Source organism: Dendrobates tinctorius, unplaced genomic scaffold, assembly GCF_039654945.1.
Source record: "Dendrobates tinctorius isolate UK_male_01 unplaced genomic scaffold, ASM3965494v1 ptg000103l, whole genome shotgun sequence".
Taxonomy (NCBI): domain Eukaryota; kingdom Metazoa; phylum Chordata; class Amphibia; order Anura; family Dendrobatidae; genus Dendrobates; species Dendrobates tinctorius.
In genome coordinates this window covers 13,719,752-13,739,099 of record NW_027361771.1, presented here as the reverse complement: position 1 = coordinate 13,739,099, position 19,348 = coordinate 13,719,752, and the positions used below count along the sequence as shown (strand labels likewise).

At 46.7% G+C, this 19,348-nt stretch overlaps 1 protein-coding gene across 1 annotated transcript in view; it reads left to right on the top strand.

Moving 5' to 3' along the window:
- DGKE (diacylglycerol kinase epsilon) overlaps positions 1–6,274 on the top strand; it is a 54,689-nt gene extending 48,415 nt beyond the window's left edge. Inside the window, exons 10-11 of the mRNA XM_073588101.1 lie at positions 5,189–5,300; positions 5,780–6,274. Of these exons, the coding sequence (XP_073444202.1) occupies positions 5,189–5,300; positions 5,780–5,983 (316 nt within the window). The 3' untranslated portion in view covers positions 5,984–6,274. The remainder of the gene's footprint in view (positions 1–5,188; positions 5,301–5,779) is intronic.
- The last annotated feature ends 13,074 nt before the right edge of the window (positions 6,275–19,348 follow it).

Genomic DNA, 19,348 nt, shown 5'->3' with positions numbered 1-19,348 from the left:
GCCGGATAGCATTGTCTCTGGGGACACCGGACTGTGAGTAGCGCTGCATCTGCAGACTGACACCCTCCTCTGCCTTCTGTCCCCCAACCTTCCGGCACTACCTCAGTTATCACTATGTCTAACTCTAAATCTGATCGTACCCGCTCTACGGCTCCCCCCTGCACTCTAGTCAAGTACTTTGCGTGCTCTTCTTGCAATCGAAAACTTCCCTCAGGTCAGTCCACTCCCCTCAACCTGGACTGTAGCAATCCAATTCAGCCTGACGCCGCCCATGAGCCATCTATGACCCCAGGTCAGAGTGAACCCCCCATGCCTGACTTGGCTTCATCTCTTTCTCAATCAGTGGCAAACCTCACCAGGGTGTCTCAGTCCCTAGTAGCCGCTCTGGATAAGTTGCCCCTGGACTCTTCTGCAGGGTCCAGCAGGTCTCAAGAGATTCCTTCTGAGTCAGCCAGCGTTAGTCGCAACAGACCCAGGCAGGATCTCCAGCCGGAATCCTCTCCTCGTCCCATCTCACCGCATAGTCCGTCTCAGCAGCCTCCTTCCCGGGCCTCCTCTCCCGAGTCAGGTGAAGCGTTCTCGGACAGGTCTTCTGAGGGGATTTTAGAGCTGGATTCGGACCAGGATGCGAACATGAAGGTTACGGTGCAGAACCTCATTGCAGCGATTCACCAGACCTTCGAGATTGCTGACCCCCCTGCAAAATCCTCAGATCAGGAGGTTTCGTTCAGACGGGCGGAAACACCCTCCAGGGTATTTCCTTTCCATTCCGAGTTTGGAAAGATTTTTACCAGGGAAAGAGAAGATCCGACCAGACGCTTTCAAAGAGGAAAGTGTCTCGGCGTACTGTACCCGTTTGCTAAAGAGCTCACGGACAACTGGGCTGCTTCTCTCTCGGTGGACCCGCCCGTGTCCAGACTTTCTAATAACACGGTTCTCCCACTTTCAGGCGTGGCGGCTCTAAAGGATTCTAATGATAGGATTATAGAATCCTTAGCTAAGTCCACCTTCGAAGCGGCTTCAGCGGCGGTATGTCCAAGCTTTGCTTCATCTTGGGCAGCAAAAGCCATAGCTACTTGGGCAGAGGATCTTCGTCAGGGCATCCTAGATAAAGCACAACCAGAGCGATTGGCCGATCTCGCCAATCATATTTCCCATGCGGGGGATTATCTGCTTTCTGCTTCTTTGGATGCCGCATCCTGCGCGGTTCAGGCATCAAGCAACGTTGTGGCAATCCGACGTACAATTTGGCTCAAGGCCTGGCAGGCGGACTTGTCTTCTAAGAAGTCTATTACTAATCTGCCTTTTCAGGGAGTACGCCTCTTTGGATCCCAATTGGACCAGATTATTAAGGACGCCACTGGACGCATGAGTTCCCTTCTCCCTCAGTCTAAGCCTCGCAGACCTCCACTAAGGCGTCAGTTTCGACCCTTTCAGGCTTTCCGCCGTTTCAATACGGCGGAGAACCCATCCAACCAACAAAGACCGCAGGCGCGCCAAGATAGAAAGTTTCCTTCAGACCCACTCCTTCCTGGCGATCTCACTCTTCCCAGGGCAGACCATCCAGATCCAGGTCTGGACGGTCTACATCTGCATGACTATCGTCGGACTCCCGAGGGTCCCTTCCGATTGGGAGGTCGACTTCTCTACTGAGGCCAGCCAAACGTCCCTGAAGAAGAGGACGCTTGGGTCAGGGAGGTTGTATCGTCAGGATACAAGATAGAGTTTGTTTCTCTTCCACCGAATCGTTTCTTCGAATCCCGTCCTCCAAGGGATCCAGCCTTGATCCCGGGGTTCTTTACGGCCATCACCTCTCTCCTCAGTTCCGGGGTGATTGTGCCCGTTCCCGTCTCAGAGCGGTTCACAGGATTTTATTCGAACCTTTTTGTGGTGCCGAAAAAAGGCGGGGCGATCCGACCCATCTTGGATCTCAAGCTTCTCAACAAGAGAGTACGCCTTCGCCACTTCCGGATGGAGTCGGTTCATTCGGTAATCGCTTCCATGGAGGACCAGGAATTCATGTGTTCAATAGACATCCAAGATGCCTATCTACACGTGCCCATATTCTCCGGACATCAGAAGTTCCTGCGTTTTGCTATACGCCAGGAACATTACCAGTTCGTCGCACTCCCCTTCGGTCTCGCCACCGCTCCCAGAGTCTTCACGAAGATCATGGCTGCGCTGATGGCCTTGTTGAGGATTAGAGGTCTCGTTCTTTTTCCGTACCCCGACGATATTCTGATCAAAGCTTCCTCTTTTCAACAGGTTCGCCTAAGTTTGACGATCGTCCTAGACACCCTTTCCAATTTCGGGTGGATCGTCAACAGGAAAAAGTCTTGTCTGATTCCTTCTCAACGTCTTGTGTTTCTGGGCCTACTGTTCGACACTCGTCGGTCAAGGGTCTTTCTCCCACGAGAGAAGATTCTTTCCCTGCAGCAGGATGTACGATCGCTGCAGACCACACGATTTCCGTCCCTCCGAACAGCTATGAGAGTCCTGGGAAAGATGGTGGCGGCGATAGAGGCAGTTCCCTTTGCCCAATTTCACGCCAGACCTCTCCAGCATGCCATTCTGTCGAGGTGGAACAGGTCGGCTCTGTCCCTGGATCGCCCTGTACGTCTTTCATGCCGGGTCAAGCGGTCACTCAACTGGTGGTTGACGTCACCTCTTATCCACTTGGGTCGGTCTTTTCTTCCCATTCACTGGCAGATTGTAACAACGGATGCCAGCCTCCTCGGCTGGGGTGCAGTGTTCCACCATCACTGTTCAGGGTCGTTGGTCGACTCAGGAATCAGCTCTGCCGATCAACGTCCTAGAGATACGAGCGATCCATCTGGCTCTCGTCCACTGGGAAAGGCTCCTCAGGGGCCTGCCTGTCCGGATTCAGACAGACAATGCCACAGCGGTGGCATATGTCAACCGACAAGGAGGGACACGGAGTGTCAGCCTGGCAGAAGTGTCCAAGATCCTTCAGTGGGCAGAGATTTCGGTACCGACAATCTCCGCGGTACACATTCCTGGCGTAGACAACTGGGCCGCCGACTTTCTCAGCCGCGAGGGTCTCGCGGCAGGAGAGTGGTCCCTACATCCGGAGGTTTTTCTTCAGCTCTGCAGTCGTTGGGGGAACCCCGGACGTAGATCTGCTAGCTTCTCGCCTCAACAGGAAGGTCCCACAGTTTGTATCCAGAGCTCGAGATCCTCTCGCAGTGGGCGCCGACGCTCTGGCCATTCCTTGGTCGCAGTTCGAGCTCCCCTACCTGTCTCCTGCCGTGCCTCTTCTTCCCAAGCTGTTGAAGAAGATCAAAGCAGAAGGAATTCCACTCATTCTCATCGCCCCGAATTGGCCCAGAAGGTCTTGGTTCGCGGACATTGTCAACCTTCTCGCGGACGCCCCCTGGAAGCTTCCAGACAGGGCAGATCTGCTGTCTCTCAAGGTCCGATTTGCCACCCCAATTCTCGGCCGCTCAATTTAACGGCGTGGCTGTTGAGACCGAGGTTTTGAAACGAGCAGGATTCTCCGGTCGAGTAATTCTTACCATGATCCGAGCCAGGAAGCCATCATCTTCCAAAATTTACTACCGTACTTGGAAGGCCTATTCACTTGGTGTGAGGCCAATAACATCGCGCCTATGTTCTTTTCGCTCCCTTCCGTTTTGGCGTTTCTTCAGGTAGGGCTGGATGCGGGGCTTGCTCTCAGTTCCTTGAAGGGTCAAGTTTCGGCGCTGTCCATTTTATTTCAGAAGACTTTGGCCTCCCGCCCTCAGGTCAAAACCTTTCTTCAGGGCGTGGCTCACCACGGCTCCTCCGTATCGAGCGCCCGTGGATCCATGGGATCTTAATCTGGTTCTTGACATTCTGCAAGGTTCTCCCTTTGAACCTCTCAGAGAAGTCTCCCTTTCCCTTCTCTCCTGGAAGGTAGCCTTTCTGGTGGCCATCACCTCCATCCGGCGCGTGTCGGAATTGGCGGCTCTTTCTTGCCGCTCTCCTTTCCTGGTACTTCACCAGGACAAGGTAGTTCTGCGGCCTCCGCCCTCTTTTCTTCCGAAGGTGGTGTCCTCCTTTCACCTCAATGAGGATATTGTTCTGCCGTCCTTCTGTCCGAGTCCAACTCGCCCTCGGGAGCGGTCCCTGAACAAGCTGGATCTGGTCAGGGCGATGAGAGTCTATCTGTCTAGGACGTCTTCCTTGCGAAAGACAGACTCTCTTTTCGTCATTCCAGATGGGGCGCGGAAAGGTCACCCGGCTTCCAAAGCTACTATTGCTCGCTGGATCAGATCGGCAATTTTGGAGGCCTACCGGGTTAAGCATCGAGTGGCCCCTCCTGGGATCAGAGCGCACTCTACCCGGGCAGTGGGTGCTTCCTGGGCGGTACGCCACAGAGCCTCCACGCTGCAGCTTTGCAAAGCTGCAACCTGGTCTTCGGTTCACACGTTTGTGAAATTCTACAAGGTCCACACCTACGCTTCGGCGGACGCCAGCCTAGGTAGAAGGATTCTGCAGGCAGCGGTGGTGAGTCCACTGGCTTGATGGAAGTTTGTTTCCCACCCCAGGGACTGCTTTGGGACGTCCCATGGTCTCTGTGTCCCCCAATAAGGCGAACGAGAAAACAGGATTTTTGGGTTGCTTACCGTAAAATCTGTTTCTCGGAGCCTTCATTGGGGGACACAGCACCCTCCCATGTTCTACAACTCCTGTTCTTACTTTGGTTGATTTGGTTACAGTTTGTGCATAGTGTCAGCCTCCTAGTGGCAGCAGCATACACCCATGGTCTCTGTGTCCCCCAATGAAGGCTCCGAGAAACAGATTTTACGGTAAGCAACCCAAAAATCCTGTTTTGGCTCTACGAAGAAGGGGAGCAAAAAAGCGGAAATTCAAAAATCCGAAGAATCCAAGATTGGTGAAGGGGTTAAGTGGTGGAAAAAACGTAATTTTGGCATTTAGATTTTCTTTTGTTTCTTTCTCGTTACGCTGTTTAACGATCTGATAAATGTATTTTATATTTTGATAAATCAGACGTTTCTGAACACAGTGATACCAAATGGGTATTTTTTTGTTTCATTTTTAATGGGACAAAAGGGGGGTGATTTGAACTTTTGTGTTTCCTTCTCTCATTCTCCCCCTCTTTTTTTTTTTTTTTTTTTTTTTTTTTTTCTTTTTCTTCATTTTTCATTTTTCCTTTTCCCTGAAGACATGATGATGGCTTATTGGAAGTAGTGGGAGTTTATGGAGCTTTTCACTGTGCACAGATTCAGGTTAAGTTGGCAAATCCTGTCCGTCTTGGCCAAGCTCACACTGTAAGGGTAAGAACTTGTGTGCCTTTGTCATTCTGTATTTTTTTATTAGTTTTGTAGACTTTTTGTTAATGTTGTAGAATAGGAGGAAATCGCCGAACCATATTTTTATGAGCACACACAAAGTTAGTTTTGATTAAGGGCTTTACTACCTGAAATTATTTGTTTTATCTCCTACCATGGCATTTTAATTCACCGACTGGAGTGTTTTCTATTAATACCAATAAAGAAGAGTTTTGGATTTTTCTTTCTTTACTATGGTATTGAGACTCCTAAAAGGTGCTTAAAGTGCCCCTGCAAATAAAACTATATAAACCTATATAATAGAAAATGTAAACTTAGTACTGCCGTAAAGTTTTATAAAAAATAACGGGTGTATTTGCCGGGCCAGGTCCTTAATTAACCAAAAGAGAATTATACAGTAGTGTAGATTTCTGCATAGCTGATGACGAATTATGAAGTACTTTACTATTTTATTTACTTTGCAGCTGATTTTAAAGAGTTCAAGGATGCCAATGCAAGTGGATGGAGAGCCATGGGCCCAAGGTCCATGTACAGTCACTATAACCCACAAGACACATGCTCTAATGTTGTACCATATAGGAGAACAAACTGATGATGACGACGAAGATCCCTCCAGTGACTCAGATGAAGACCCTCAAGATACTGTGAATCGTGATGTGGAAATGTAGTTCTTAACACATGGCTGAATTTAACTTAAAAATGTCCTTCCAAGAAGCACCATATCCTTTATTTATTCGCTTTTAATTATTTGTCTTTTTTTTCTATCTGTATAATTTTATGAGCATCTGACCTTTTTTAACAGTTTATCTCTGTCACAACTGAATGTTATTCTAAACGTTTGCTCCTGTTTAATCGTTATGTGGTCATAGTCTTAGAAAATATCTGCTATGTGTAGGCCGGTGTAAAAAGCCATTCCAGTGACATTTCTATAATGATTAAAAATTTGAGACAACACTGAAGTGAAAAAGTTAGATGCAATTTTATTATATTCTGTGTAGCAAATCACTGTTTTTTATACTTTGAAGATGAAGGGGTTCTCTGGGAATAGAAAAAAAAAGTCACAAAGTCCTAAGATAAGAACTCTTAACTGCTTTAGGGCCTCCCACAGACTTTAAACATCTGAGCAGTCCACTGTTTACTCTGAACTGACTTGTGAAATGTCACTGCAGAGTAAGTTACTTGCACAATATTGTGTAGGAGTGGGAAACCAGCTATCAAACACAACCAGACTTCACATAGAGGGGGTTTATTGCCATCTCTGCCTTCCTGATCACTGTGAATACAGTATAGGAAGCACTTACAGTGCTTTTTTCTCCTGACCCAGCAATCATGATTGCAGGGTGTAGGGAGAGCAGGATCTGCTAGGTCTTAGGAAAACCAAATGAGCTCTGCATTTCAGAGCTGCAAAATGATCACATGTATAATGTGCATTTATTTGCTGTTATAATTAAATTCAGAAAAAAATTCTCAGAATGGCGCCGGCCGCACCTGCGTGGTAGCATCTATCAGATATGATAGATGCTACTAAGCAGGCACCGGCAGCACCATCTTGCTAGAGAAATTTTTTTTTTCTCCACTAAATCGCCCTGGCGGCGCCTGCGCAGTGGTATCTATTGGACCTCCGATAGATGCTTCTCTGCATGTGCGGCCAGCGCCATTTTTAGACAAAATTTTATTTACTGAATTTTATTTATGCCAGCAAATGAAATAAATGCACAGTATACATGCTATGCTGCAGCGCAGGTGCCTACTTGATGATGATTTTTTTTTTATATAAATATTTTCAGTATGTAAAATAGGGGGCAGGTCAGTGAGGGGTCAGTAACCTGTCAGAAGCCATACAGATGAATATCTAATCAGAGCATCACATAAAGCGCCACCCACAGGCCGCCCCGGAGCACGAGCATATCATAAACTGAAAATAAAGATTACACAACAACCACAAGACGGATTTCATCACCCAGGTATCATTTTAATCAGTATAACGGCACCAACCTGACACTGACTGTAGGGTACTCAGCACAATCTTGCTGACAGGTTCCCTTTAATCCTGATTATTCGGGTCATTTTAACCCCTTATATAAACCTCGGGAGCGGTCTTAATAAATCCCTATAAACAATGTCAGGCTATGTACCCACGTATGCAGAAAATTTCTGCATGAAAACTGGACTCCTTCCCAGAAAACGCGCGTTTTTTTTCCACGCGTTTTTGCTCGTTTTTTGCGCAAAAAACGCGTTTTTTTATGCATTTTTTTCCCCAGTCTCATAGAAAATAGCTAGAAATGCGGATTTTTCCTCAAAATTAATGAGCATGCAGCGTTTTGTTCGCGGAAAAAAATGCATCAATATGCACAAAAAGTGCAGAATTCATTAAAATGAATGGGATGCTTCTTGTAAGCGTTTAAGCGTTTTTTGCCAGTAAAAACCTTTAAAAAACACGAAAAAAACGCAAATGTGTGCACTCAGCCTCATTGTGATTTTTTTTGCAGTGTCCGCTGCACTTGAATTTTTTTCCCATGCTGCCGTACAATATGTGCTAAAATGAATGGTGTCATTCAAAAGTTGAACTCGACCAGTAATAAACAAGACCTCATAAGCCAATGTGTACCAAATGACCCTTATGAGGAGGTAGCAAAAAGGGAACTTGCCCACGACGGGAAGGGGTTGTTAGTCCCTCCCTAGCCAAAACGAATATAATGTACTAAAAAAAGGCTTTTAGGAATTAATTTATAATAATGTAATTAGCCCTTTATCACTTTTTTCTTTTTTTCTTTTTCCCGGATCCACTTTTTTAATTTGCATGTTAAGTTCATCAGGCAGTTAATTATGATCTTCTTAATATTTTTTACTTTGCATCTACTGCAAAACTAAATACTTCAAAACTATTCAAATTGGGTCTATACAGTGTGTGTGCGCGCATATATATGTGTGTGTATGTATATATAATGTATGTGTGTGTATGAGATATGTGCACATGTGCATATGTGCCTAAGGGTATGTGCACACGCTGCGGATTCTGCTGCGTTTCCGCAGCGTTTTTGGCTCTGCAGAAACGCAGCAGATTTTGCTGCGTTGTACAGTACCTTTATTTCCTATTGAAATAAAAAAAAGCTGTGCACATGCTGCGTTTTTTTCCGCGCGGTTTTGCTGCGGTTTACAATCCGCAGCATGTCAATTGTTTGGTGCAGAAACGCTGCGGTTTTACACCTCATCCATTATGAGGTGTAAAACCGCAGGGCAAAACCGCAGAAAAAACGCAGATAATCCGCAGATAAACCGCAGAAAAACCGCAGCACTTTGTCCTGCGGATTTCCTGCGGTTTTCTCTACAAAATCCGCAGAGACTAAAAACTACGTGTGCACATACCCTAAGCGGTTTTTTTTTAAGCGTTTTTGCTGGTAAAAATGCTTACGTGTGCACACACCCTTAAAGTTGGGTATGCTGTCTAGTTCCTATAGTGCACGTGGCTTATGATCATTTTTAGCTCACGGAAGAAGCAGCTGCTCCTAGAATTATTTCATGAAATTAGGAATAGAAAGCATGGAAATGTTACTATGGGAGTAACATGAAAGACTTGAAAAGGGAAAGGGGCTGCAGCTGCTGTGACTGGGTAACATACAGGAGTTTTCCACTTCTGGGGACTTTTTTTTCGTGTTATTTAACTTTGATGCACAATAATTTTTGCTATTAGATTACGCTAAAATTATTGCACCATTCACCACCTATATCATGATTATTGCTGGCTGCAGAATGAGTTTACTGAGAATCTGTCAGTGAGCATAGATTAATATTGAGTGTTGGCGCAGTTTGTAACTCTTCAGTCTGTGGTTTTTTTTTTTCTGAACTCCTCTCGGTTGATTTATGGCCACAAGCCACATCGAAATTTATTTGGCAGTGAAACAAAGAACCTATAAAAAGCCAAATTGTGCAAAAAGTTTGACAAACTTTTTTGTCATTTTTTTAGGCCCATTTAAGTTTAAAAAAAAAAAAAAAAAAGTCCTTAAAGGGAATCTGTCACCCTTTTTTTTTTTTGGCCTTGCAGCTGCCGGCATAGACATCGGGGGCTTGTCTACAGCATTCTGTAATGCTGTAGATAAGCCCCCGATGTAACCTGAAAGATAAGAAAAACACGTTATATTATACTCACCGAGGTGGGTGGTCTGGTCCGATGGGTGTTGCTGTCCCGTCTGGCGCCTCGCTTCTTCATGCGATGACGTCCTCTTCTCCCGTCCTGAAATGGCTCCGGTGCATTGCTCTGCCCTGTTGAGAGCAGAGTCCTGCAGTGCGCAGGTGTCGGGAGAGGTCTGGCGCCTGCGCACTGCAGAATTCTGCTCTGCCCTCAACAGTGCAGAGCAATGCGCCTGCGTCTGAGCCATTTCAGGACGGGAGAAGAGGACATCATCGCATGAAGAAGGGAGGCGCCGGACCGGACCGCCCACCTCTTCTCTTCTTTTTCAGGTTACATCGGGGGCTTATCTACAGCATTACAGAATGCTGTAGATAAGCCCCCGATGTGTATGCTGGCAGCTGCAAGGCCAAAAAAAGGGGTGACAGATTCCCTTTAACCCCTTCCTGACATCCGCCGTACTATCCCGTCCACGGTACCCGGGCCCGTATGACCGTGGACGGGATAGTACGTCTACCGCGATCAGCGGCGCCCACATGGTGAGCGTCGCTGATCGCGGCCGCGTGTCAGCTGATTATCACAGCTGACACCCGGCACTATGTGTCAGGGGCGGTCACGGACCGCCCCCGACACGTTAACCCCTTGCACACCGCGATCAAACATGATCGCGGTGTACCGGGAGTTAAAGGGAAGCATCGGGAGGGAGGGGGCTCCCTCCGTGCTTCCCTGAGCCCCCCACGGCAGCGCAATGTGCAGCGCTGCTGCCGGGGGCTCCTATCCTCCAGGCCCCCGAATCCAAGATGGCGACGGGGGCCTTCGGGGACCTGAGGAAGCTGGCTTCCTCAGTGCCTGCAAAGCGCAGGCAAGAGGAAGTCTTCTTCAATGCCTGTGACAGATTGCTGATCTGTCACAGTGATCTGTGATGTGACAGATCAGCGATCTGTCACAGGACAGTGATGTCCCACCTGGGACTATGTAATAAAGTAAAAAAAAATAAAAAAAAAATGTAAAAATAAATTTAAAAAAATCGCCAAATAAATTAAAAAAAAATATTCCCTCAATAAATCCATTTTTTGGAAATAAAAAAAAACCAATAAAAGTACACATATTAGGTATCGCCGCGTCCGTAATGACCCACCCTATAAAACGGTCCCATTAGTTAACCCTTTTAGCGAACCCCTTAAAAAATAAAAATAAAAAACGAAGCAAAAAATGATTTATTATCATACCGCCAAACAAAAAGTGTAATAATGCGCGATCAAAAAGACGTATATAAATATCCATGGTACCGCTGAAAACGTCATCTTGTCCCGCAAAAAACGAGCCACCACACAGCATCATCAGCGAAAAAATAAAAAAGTTATAGCTCGCAGAATAAAGCGATGCAAAAATAATTATTTTTTATATAAAATAGTTTTCATTGCATAAAACCGACAAAAACAAAAAAACGACCTAAATGAGGTATCGCTGTAACCGTACTGACCCGAAGAATAAAACCGCTTTATCAATTTTACCGCACGCGGAACGGTGTAAACGCACCCCCCCAAAAGAAATTCATGAAACGCTGGTTTTTGTTCATTCTGCGTCCCAAAAATAGGAATAAAAAGCGATCAAAAAATGTCACGTGCCCGAAAATGGTACCAATAAAAATGTCAACTCGTCCCGCAAAAAATAAGACCTCACATGACTCAGTGGGTCAAAATACGGAAAAATTATAGCTCTCAAAATGTGGTGATGCAAAAACTATTTTACAATAAAAAGCGTCTTTTAGCGTGTGACAGCCGCCAAACATAAAAACCGCCATAAATAGTAAGTCAAACCCCCCGTTATCACCCCCTTAGTTAGGGAAAAATAATAAAACTAAAGAAAAGTATTTATCTCCATTTTCCCGTTAGGGTAAGGCTGTGTGTACACGCTGCGGATTAGGTGCGGATTCATCCGCGCGGATTTTGTAAAATCCGCAGGTGAAACCGCAGGTCAAAAGACCTGCGGTTTTGTCCTGCGGTTTTTCATCTCCTCAATAGAGGAGATGGCAAACCGCAGGAGAATCCGCAGAAAGAATTGACATGTCAATTCTTTCTGCGGATTGAAAACCGCAGATAATCCGCGCGGAAAATTCCGCACCGTCTGCACTGCAGTTTTTGATTCCCATAGGGAATCATGGTACTGTACACCGCAGCAGAAACTGCTGCGGGTCCGCAGCAGCCAAAACCGCTGCGGAACCGCAGCAAAATCCGCAGCGTGTGCACACAGCCTTAGGGCTAGGGTTAGGGTTAGGGCTAGGGCTAGGGCTAGGGTTAGGGCTAGGGTTAGGGCTAGGGTTAGGGCTAGGGTTAGGGCTAGGGTTAGGGCTAGGGTTAGGGCTCAGATTAGGGTTAGGGGTGTGTTGGGGTTAGGGTTGGAGTTATAATTGGGGGTTTCCACTGTTTGGGCACATCAGGGGCTCTCCAAATGCAACATGGCGTCTGATCTCAATTCCAGCCAATTCTGAGTTGAAAAAGTCAAATGGTGCTCCTTCCCTTCCAAGCTCTGCCATGCGCCCAAACAGTGTTTTACCCCGACATATGGGGTATCAGCCTACTTAGGACAAATTGCAAAACAATTTTTGGGGTCCAATTTCTCCTGTTACCCTTAGGAAAATAAAAAATTGGGGGCAAAAATATCATTTTTGTGGAAAAAATGATTTTTTTATTTTCACGTCCGAGTGTTATAAACTTCTGTGAAACACTTGGGGGTTCAAAGTGCTCACCACACATCTAGATAAGTTCCGTGGGGGGTCTAGTGTCCAAAATGGGGTCACTTGTGGGGAGTTTCAATAGTTTAGGTACATCAGGGGCTCTCCAAACGCACATGACACCCGCAGACCATTCCATCAAAGTCTGCATTCCAAAACGTCACTCCCTTCCGAGCCCCGACGTGTGTCCATACAGTAGTTTTCTCCCACATATGGGGTGTCAGCGTACTCAGGCCAAATTGGACAACAACTTTTGGGGGTCCAATTTCTCCTGTTACCCTTGGGAAAATGAAAAAATTGGGGACTAATTGATCATGTTTCTGGAAAAAATACGATTTTTTTATTTTCATGCCCTGGCATTATAAACTTAAGTGAAGCCCTTGGGGGTTCAAAGTGCTCACCTCACATCTAGATAAGTTCCTTAGTGGGTCTAGTTTTCAAAATGGGGTCATTTGTGGGGGGTTTCCACTGTTTAGGTACATTAGGGGCTCTCCAAAGGCAACATGACACCCGCAGACCATTCCATCAAAGTCTGCATTCCAAAACGTCACTACTTCCCTTCCGAGCCCCGACGTGTGCCCATACAGTAGTTTTCTCCCACATATGGGGTATCAGCATACTCAGGACAAATTGGACAACAACTTTTGGGGTCCAATTTCTCCTGGTACCCTTGGGAAAATAAAAAAATGGTGACTATAAGATCATGTTTGTGGAAAAAATACGAATTTTTTATTTTCACGCCCGGGCGTTATAAACTTCTGTGAAGCACTGGGGGGTTCAAAGTGCTCACCACACATCTAGATAAGTTCCTTGGGGGGTCTAGTTTACAAAATGATGTCATTTGTGGGGGGTTTCCACTGTTTAGGTACATTAGGGGCTCTCCAAAGGCAACATGACACCCGCAGACCATTCCATCAAAGTCTGCATTCCAAAACGTCACTACTTCCCTTCCGAGCCCCGACGTGTGCCCATACAGTAGTTTTCTCCCACATATGGGGTATCAGCATACTCAGGACAAATTGGACAACAACTTTTGGGGACCAATTTCTCCTGGTACCCTTGGGAAAATAAAAAAATGGTGACTAAAAGATCATGTTTGTGGAAAAAATACGAATTATTTATTTTCACGCCCGGGCATTATAAACTTCTGTGAAGCACTGGGGGGGTCAAAGTGCTCACCACACATCTAGATAAGTTCCTTAGGGGGTCTAGTTTCCAAAATGTTGTCATTTGTGGGGGATTTCCACTGTTTTGGTACATCAGGGGTTTTCCAAACGCGACATGGTGTCCGATCTCAATTCCAGCCAAAAACGTCAAATGGCGCTGCTTCCCTTCCGAGCTCTGCCATGCGCCCAAATAGTGGTTTACCCCCACATGTGGGGTATCAGCGTACTCAGGACAAATTGCACAATAACTTTTAGGGTGCTGTTACCCTTGGAAAAATAAGAATTGAGGGTGAAAAGATCATTTTTGTGGAAAAAATATGATTTTTTAATTGTATGGCTTTATGTTATAAACTTCTGTGAAGCCCATGGGGGTTCAAAGTTCTCACCACACATCTAGATAAGTTCCTTAGGGGGTCTAGTTTCCAAAATGGTGTCATTTGTGGGGGGGTTTCCACTGTTTTGGTACATCAGGGGTTTTCCAAACGCGACATGGTGTCCGATCTCAATTCCAGCCAAAAACGTCAAATGGCACTGCTTCCCTTCCGAGCTCTGCCATGCGCCCAAATAGTGGTTTACCCCCACATGTGGGGTATCAGCGTACTCAGGACAAATTGCACAATAACTTTTAGGGTCCTGTTACCCTTGGGAAAATAAAAATTGGGGTGAAAAGATCATTTTTGTGGAAAAAATGATTTTTTAATTGTACCGCTGTACGTTATAAACTTCTGTAAAGCCCTTGTGGGTTCAAAGTTCTCACCACATATCTAGATAAGTTCCTTGGGGGGTCTAGTTTCCAAAATGGGGTCACTTGTAGGGGGTTTCCACTGTTTAGGTACATCAGGGACTCTCCAAACGTGACATGGCGTCCAATCTGAATTCCAGCCAATTTTGCATTGAAAAAGTCAAACGGCGCTCCTTCCATTCTGAGCTCTGCCATGCGCCGAAACAGTCGTTCCCCCCCACAAATCAGGTATCAGCGTACTCAGGACAAATTGCACAATAACTTTTGCAGTCCAATTTCTCCTGTTACCCTTGGTAAAATAAAAAAAATTGAACCTGAAGTATTTTTTTTGTGAAAAAAAGTTAGATGTTCATTTCTTTTTAAATATTCAAAAAAATTCCTGTGACGCACCTAATGGGTTAATAAACTTCTTGAATGTGGTTTTGAGCACCTTAAGGGGTTCAGTTTTTAGAATGGTGTCACTTTTGGGTATTTTCTATCATATAGACCCCACAAAGTGGCTTCAAATGTGATGTGGTCCTAAAAATAAAATGGTGTTGTAAAAATGAGAAATCGCTGGTCAACTTTTAACCCTTATAACTTCCTAACAAAAAAAAATTTTGGTTCCAAAATTGTGCTGATGTAAAGTAAACATGTGGGAAATGTTACTTATCAAGTTTTTTGTGTGCCGTATCTCTGTGATTTAAGGGCATAAAAATTCAAAGTTGGAAAATTGCGAAATTTTCAAAATTTTTGCCAAATTTCCATTTTTTTCATAAATAAACGCAAGTTATTTGAATGAAATTTTACCACTAACATGAAGTACAATATGTCACGAGAAAACAATGTCAGAATCACCGGGATCAATGGAAGCGTTCCAGAGTTATGACCTCATAAAGGTACAGTGGTCAGAATTGTAAAAATTGGCCCGGTCATGAACGTGCAAACCACCCTTGGGGGTGAAGGGGTTAAAGGTGGAAAACCCTTTTAAAGATTAATCTCAGTTCCTTACAAAATTGAGACTATTCCCTCTCCCAAATTTCAGAGGAGCTCTGGGTTAAGCTGCTGATCTGACTAGTGATATACCTTGCAGGATGTCACAGAAGGAACACTGACAAGTTAATGCAACTTTATGTATTTTTTTAAGGGTTGCAGTATTTTAGTATCCCCTGTGTTTAAAGGGATTTGCCAGGTTGGAGGGTTTGGCTTAACCAAAAAAAAATGCTATCAGTGTGTAATATATTTTCTGAACAACAAAAGCACAAAAAGAGGACTTAAAAATCCTCCAAAAATTCAAAAACAGTAAGAAAAAGGCAGCGTTGTTTACCCCCCTTCCCCAGGCCTCCAAACAAATGCACTATCTGGATGCAGATGACCCATGTAGTTAAGATGGCGGCAACACAGGTGCAAAAATACCAATGAGACAACCACTCACATCTTACCAATCCACTGCATCCTGATAGTGCATTTGTTTGGAGGCCTGGGAAGGTAAACATCTCTGCCTTTTTTTCTAATGTTTTTAATATACAGCTCTGGCAAAAATTAAGAGACCACTGCAAAATTTCCAGTTTGTCTAATTTTTCTCTTTATAGGTATATTTTTGAGTAAAATGTAAATTGTTCTTTTATACTATAAACTACTGACAACATGTCTTCAAATTTCCAAGCACTAAATTTTGTATTTATTTTCAGAAAATGAAAAATGGTCAAAATAACAAAAAAATGCAGTGCTTGCAGACCTCAAATAATGCTAAGAAACAAGTTCATAATCATTTAGAAACAACAATACTAATGTTTTAACTCGGGAAGAGTTCAGAAATCAATATTTCTTTATCGCCTTATTGGTGGACACAGAATACCATGGGTGTATGCTGCTGCTGCTAGGAGGCTGACACTATGCAAAAACAGAAAATTAGCTCCTCCCCGGCAGTATACACCCACCGACAGGCACCAAGCACCCCAGTTTGTGCTTAGTGTCTGTAGGAGGCGGACCGGGATCTCCCCAGATCCGCAGTTATTAATCCAATTTTTCCTTTCAGGGTTTAGTTTGAACTTTTTAATCTTTTCTTCTTTTATCTTTTAGGTTTTTCCGTTGGGAAACAGGGTATACTTATCACCCTGATTTCCCATATCATGCGGCTGAGCGAGCAGTGTGGTGTCATCCACATCGCAACTCTCAGTACCGCAGGCAGGACTTTTCCCTATCACCTTCCGGTGATAAGGGTTGTGGACAGGTGGCTGGTCCTTGCCGAATCCCCCTCCTCACCCCTCTCTCGGGACAGGGCTGAGAGGAAGACGGCGATCGCAGGTGGTTCAAGCCGTCTTCTGCAGGATGCGGGTACAGAGGACTCCTTCCCCTCCCAATGGCCTGCCGTTTCCCCGTGGGCCCCTGTGGTCATCCTCTTCAGGGACGTCAGGTAAGTGCCTGTACGTTCCCTCCGGCCCCCGCATAAGCTCCAGTGCATGGGAGAAGTTGGACCTTGGGATTACAGGTCCACTGTTTTTGAATATCCCGCCCTTTCTGCCTGCCGCGCGCTCTCACAATGGAATGCGGACACTATCCCTTCCCCTCTTCTAGTCAGGGAGACTGTGCGGATCCCTTCACTCACCGCAGCAGCGTCGCAAGCAGGGGACCGCTTCATATTCCTTCCTGAGCGCGGTATGTCGGGGTAGGCAAGGGGTTGCGGCGCCGGCGCGGGCGCCGTCACTTTCACTTTCCCCTCAGCGAGGGGAATTTCTCTGCTCCCTCCTCCCTTCCTGAGCGCGCTCTTTCAGCGCGCCCTTTCTAGCCCATCACAGGGCTTCTTTCTCTTTGAGATGCCAGCCTCCCCTCTCTGTCATGCCCTCTCCATCGCTGGTAGCCAATCACGGCGCAGCCGCTAAGCTCCGCCCCCATCTTCCAGCACAAGGATTTCCTGGGTTTTTTCACTCCTTCCTGCGCTGCTTGGGGGACACTTCGGCGTTTCTTCTGCTGCTCACAGAATCTCGGTAGGCTTGGCTCTGGGGCAGGGATTAGCTCTCCTCGGCAGTTATTCCCTAATTTCTGCGGCCATTCAGTGCAGTTCACTTATGCCCAACCCTTCAGGGGATCTCTGCTTCAGGCCCACCGCTACCTATTACGCCTGTACGCGCTGTAAAAAGAAGTGGGCATCGGGTCAGTCGTCCCCATTCTGCCCCCCCTGCAGTCCTTCAAATATGTCAGCATCTCAGGAACGCACAGAATCCCGGGCGGAGGGCGCTCTTCCCTCCTCTCTCCCCCCGGAGTGGGCCGTTACAATGTCACAGTCTGTTTCTGACTTGACAAAAGTATCACAGTCGCTGGTCCAGGTCTTAGAACGATTACCTCAGCTATCCTCAGCCACCTCTGCCCCGACCACCTCTCGGGGTGAGTCGTCCGTACCTGACCGCGACCTTCAGAGAGACAGACAGGGAAGGACTTCTCGGAAGCGGGCTCTGTCCACTTCGTCTTCGAGCTCGCAGGGCCCTTCCGCTCCCAGGCCTCATTCTCCTTCCTCGGAGGACAGCCTTCAGTCATTCGATGATTCTCATTCGGAAGCTAGCTCAGAGGGGAACAGCGTTTCTAAAACGCGGGACATGGTCGATAGTCTTCTTGCAGCTATCTTCCAAACACTAAAGCTTAAACAGGATGAGGCTCCAGCTCAGGAAAGCTCGGTTCTCCTTAGACGAGCCAGACCTCCGTCTCGAACCTTTCCCAATCACAACGATTTCGATACTACCTTATCCAAACACTGGGAGCGCCCTGAGCAACGTTTCTCAGGCCGCAAGTACTTGGACGTTCTGTACCCCTTTGACGCAGAACTGCTCTCAAAGTGGTCCAAGGCTCCAGAGGTAGATCCTCCAGTATCCCGGATAGCCTCAAAAACGGTGCTCTCGCTGCCCGACGGGGCATCGCTCAAAGATCCTACTGACAGGCAGATTGAATCTCTGACTAAGTCTATCTTTGAGGCATCTGGCGCCTCTCTCTGCCATATTTTCGCATCCGCCTGGGTGGCGAAGGTCATTTCCGCTTGGGCAAAGATTCTTCGCAGAGGCATCTTAGCGTCAGCTCCGCAAGACGAGTTGGCAGATCTTGCAGATCAGATTAACCAGGCGGGAAAATACCTTTTGGCCACCTCCTTGGACGCGGCCGGCTGCGTAGCAAGGGCTAACAGCAACATAGTAGCTGTACGCCGAGTCCTTTGGCTAAAGTCATGGAATGCGGACACTACTTCGAAAAAGTCGCTTACCAATCTGTCATTCCATGGCTCTAGGCTCTTTGGAGCAAAGCTGGATCAGATAATTTCCGATGCCACTGGAGGTAAAAGTACTTCGCTTCCCCAGTCTCGACCAAAACGTACCTTCAACAGAAGGGGGTTTCGACCATTCAGGCCCTTTCGTCCCTTCTCTGCCACGGAGAGAGCCACTCAACAGGATCGGCCGCCTGCCACCAGGGAGCGGGATCAGAGGAAACCTTCCTACAAACCCGCTCCTCGCTGGAGATCTAGAGGACAATATTCCAGATCTGCAGGAGCCAATTCCGGCAGATTTTCGTCTAAGTGACGGGTCACCCCCACCTGGAATTTCTTCCAGGGTGGGCGGCAGACTTTCCTTTTTCGCGGATGCTTGGCTGTCCGTTGTAGACGACGCTTGGGTCAGAGAACTCGTCGCATCCGGTTACAAAATCGAATTTGCTTCACTCCCGAACAGACGGTTCTTCCGGTCTCGGCCTCCGTGACAGCGGGCCCAGATTCCGGGTTTTCTGCAGGCCATTTCCTCCCTTCTTTCCGCCGGAGTCATTGTTCCCGTTCCCTCAGACGAACGGTTTTCCGGGTTCTACTCCAATCTCTTTGTAGTCCCGAAGAAAGACGGCTCTCTTCGTCCTATTCTCGACCTCAAATTGCTCAATCGCCACGTGAAGATTCTTCATTTCAGGATGGAGTCTCTTCGGTCGGTGATTGCTTCCATGGAGCCCGGGGAATTTCTCTGCTCGGTGGACATTCGGGATGCCTATCTGCACATTCCAATATGTGTGCAACATCAGAAGTATCTTCGATTTGCGTTTCCGGTTAGACCATTTTCAGTTCACAGCTCTTCCTTTCGGCCTGGCTTCAGCGCCCCGGGTTTTCACGAAGGTGATGGCGACCGTCATGGCCATCCTTCGCTCCAGAGGGATCCTCATCATCCCTTATCTGGACGATCTTTTGATCAAGGGTTCGTCTCGCCAGGACTGTCTCCGGAGCCTTCAGATAACCCTGGACACTCTCAGCCGCCTAGGTTGGCTGGTCAA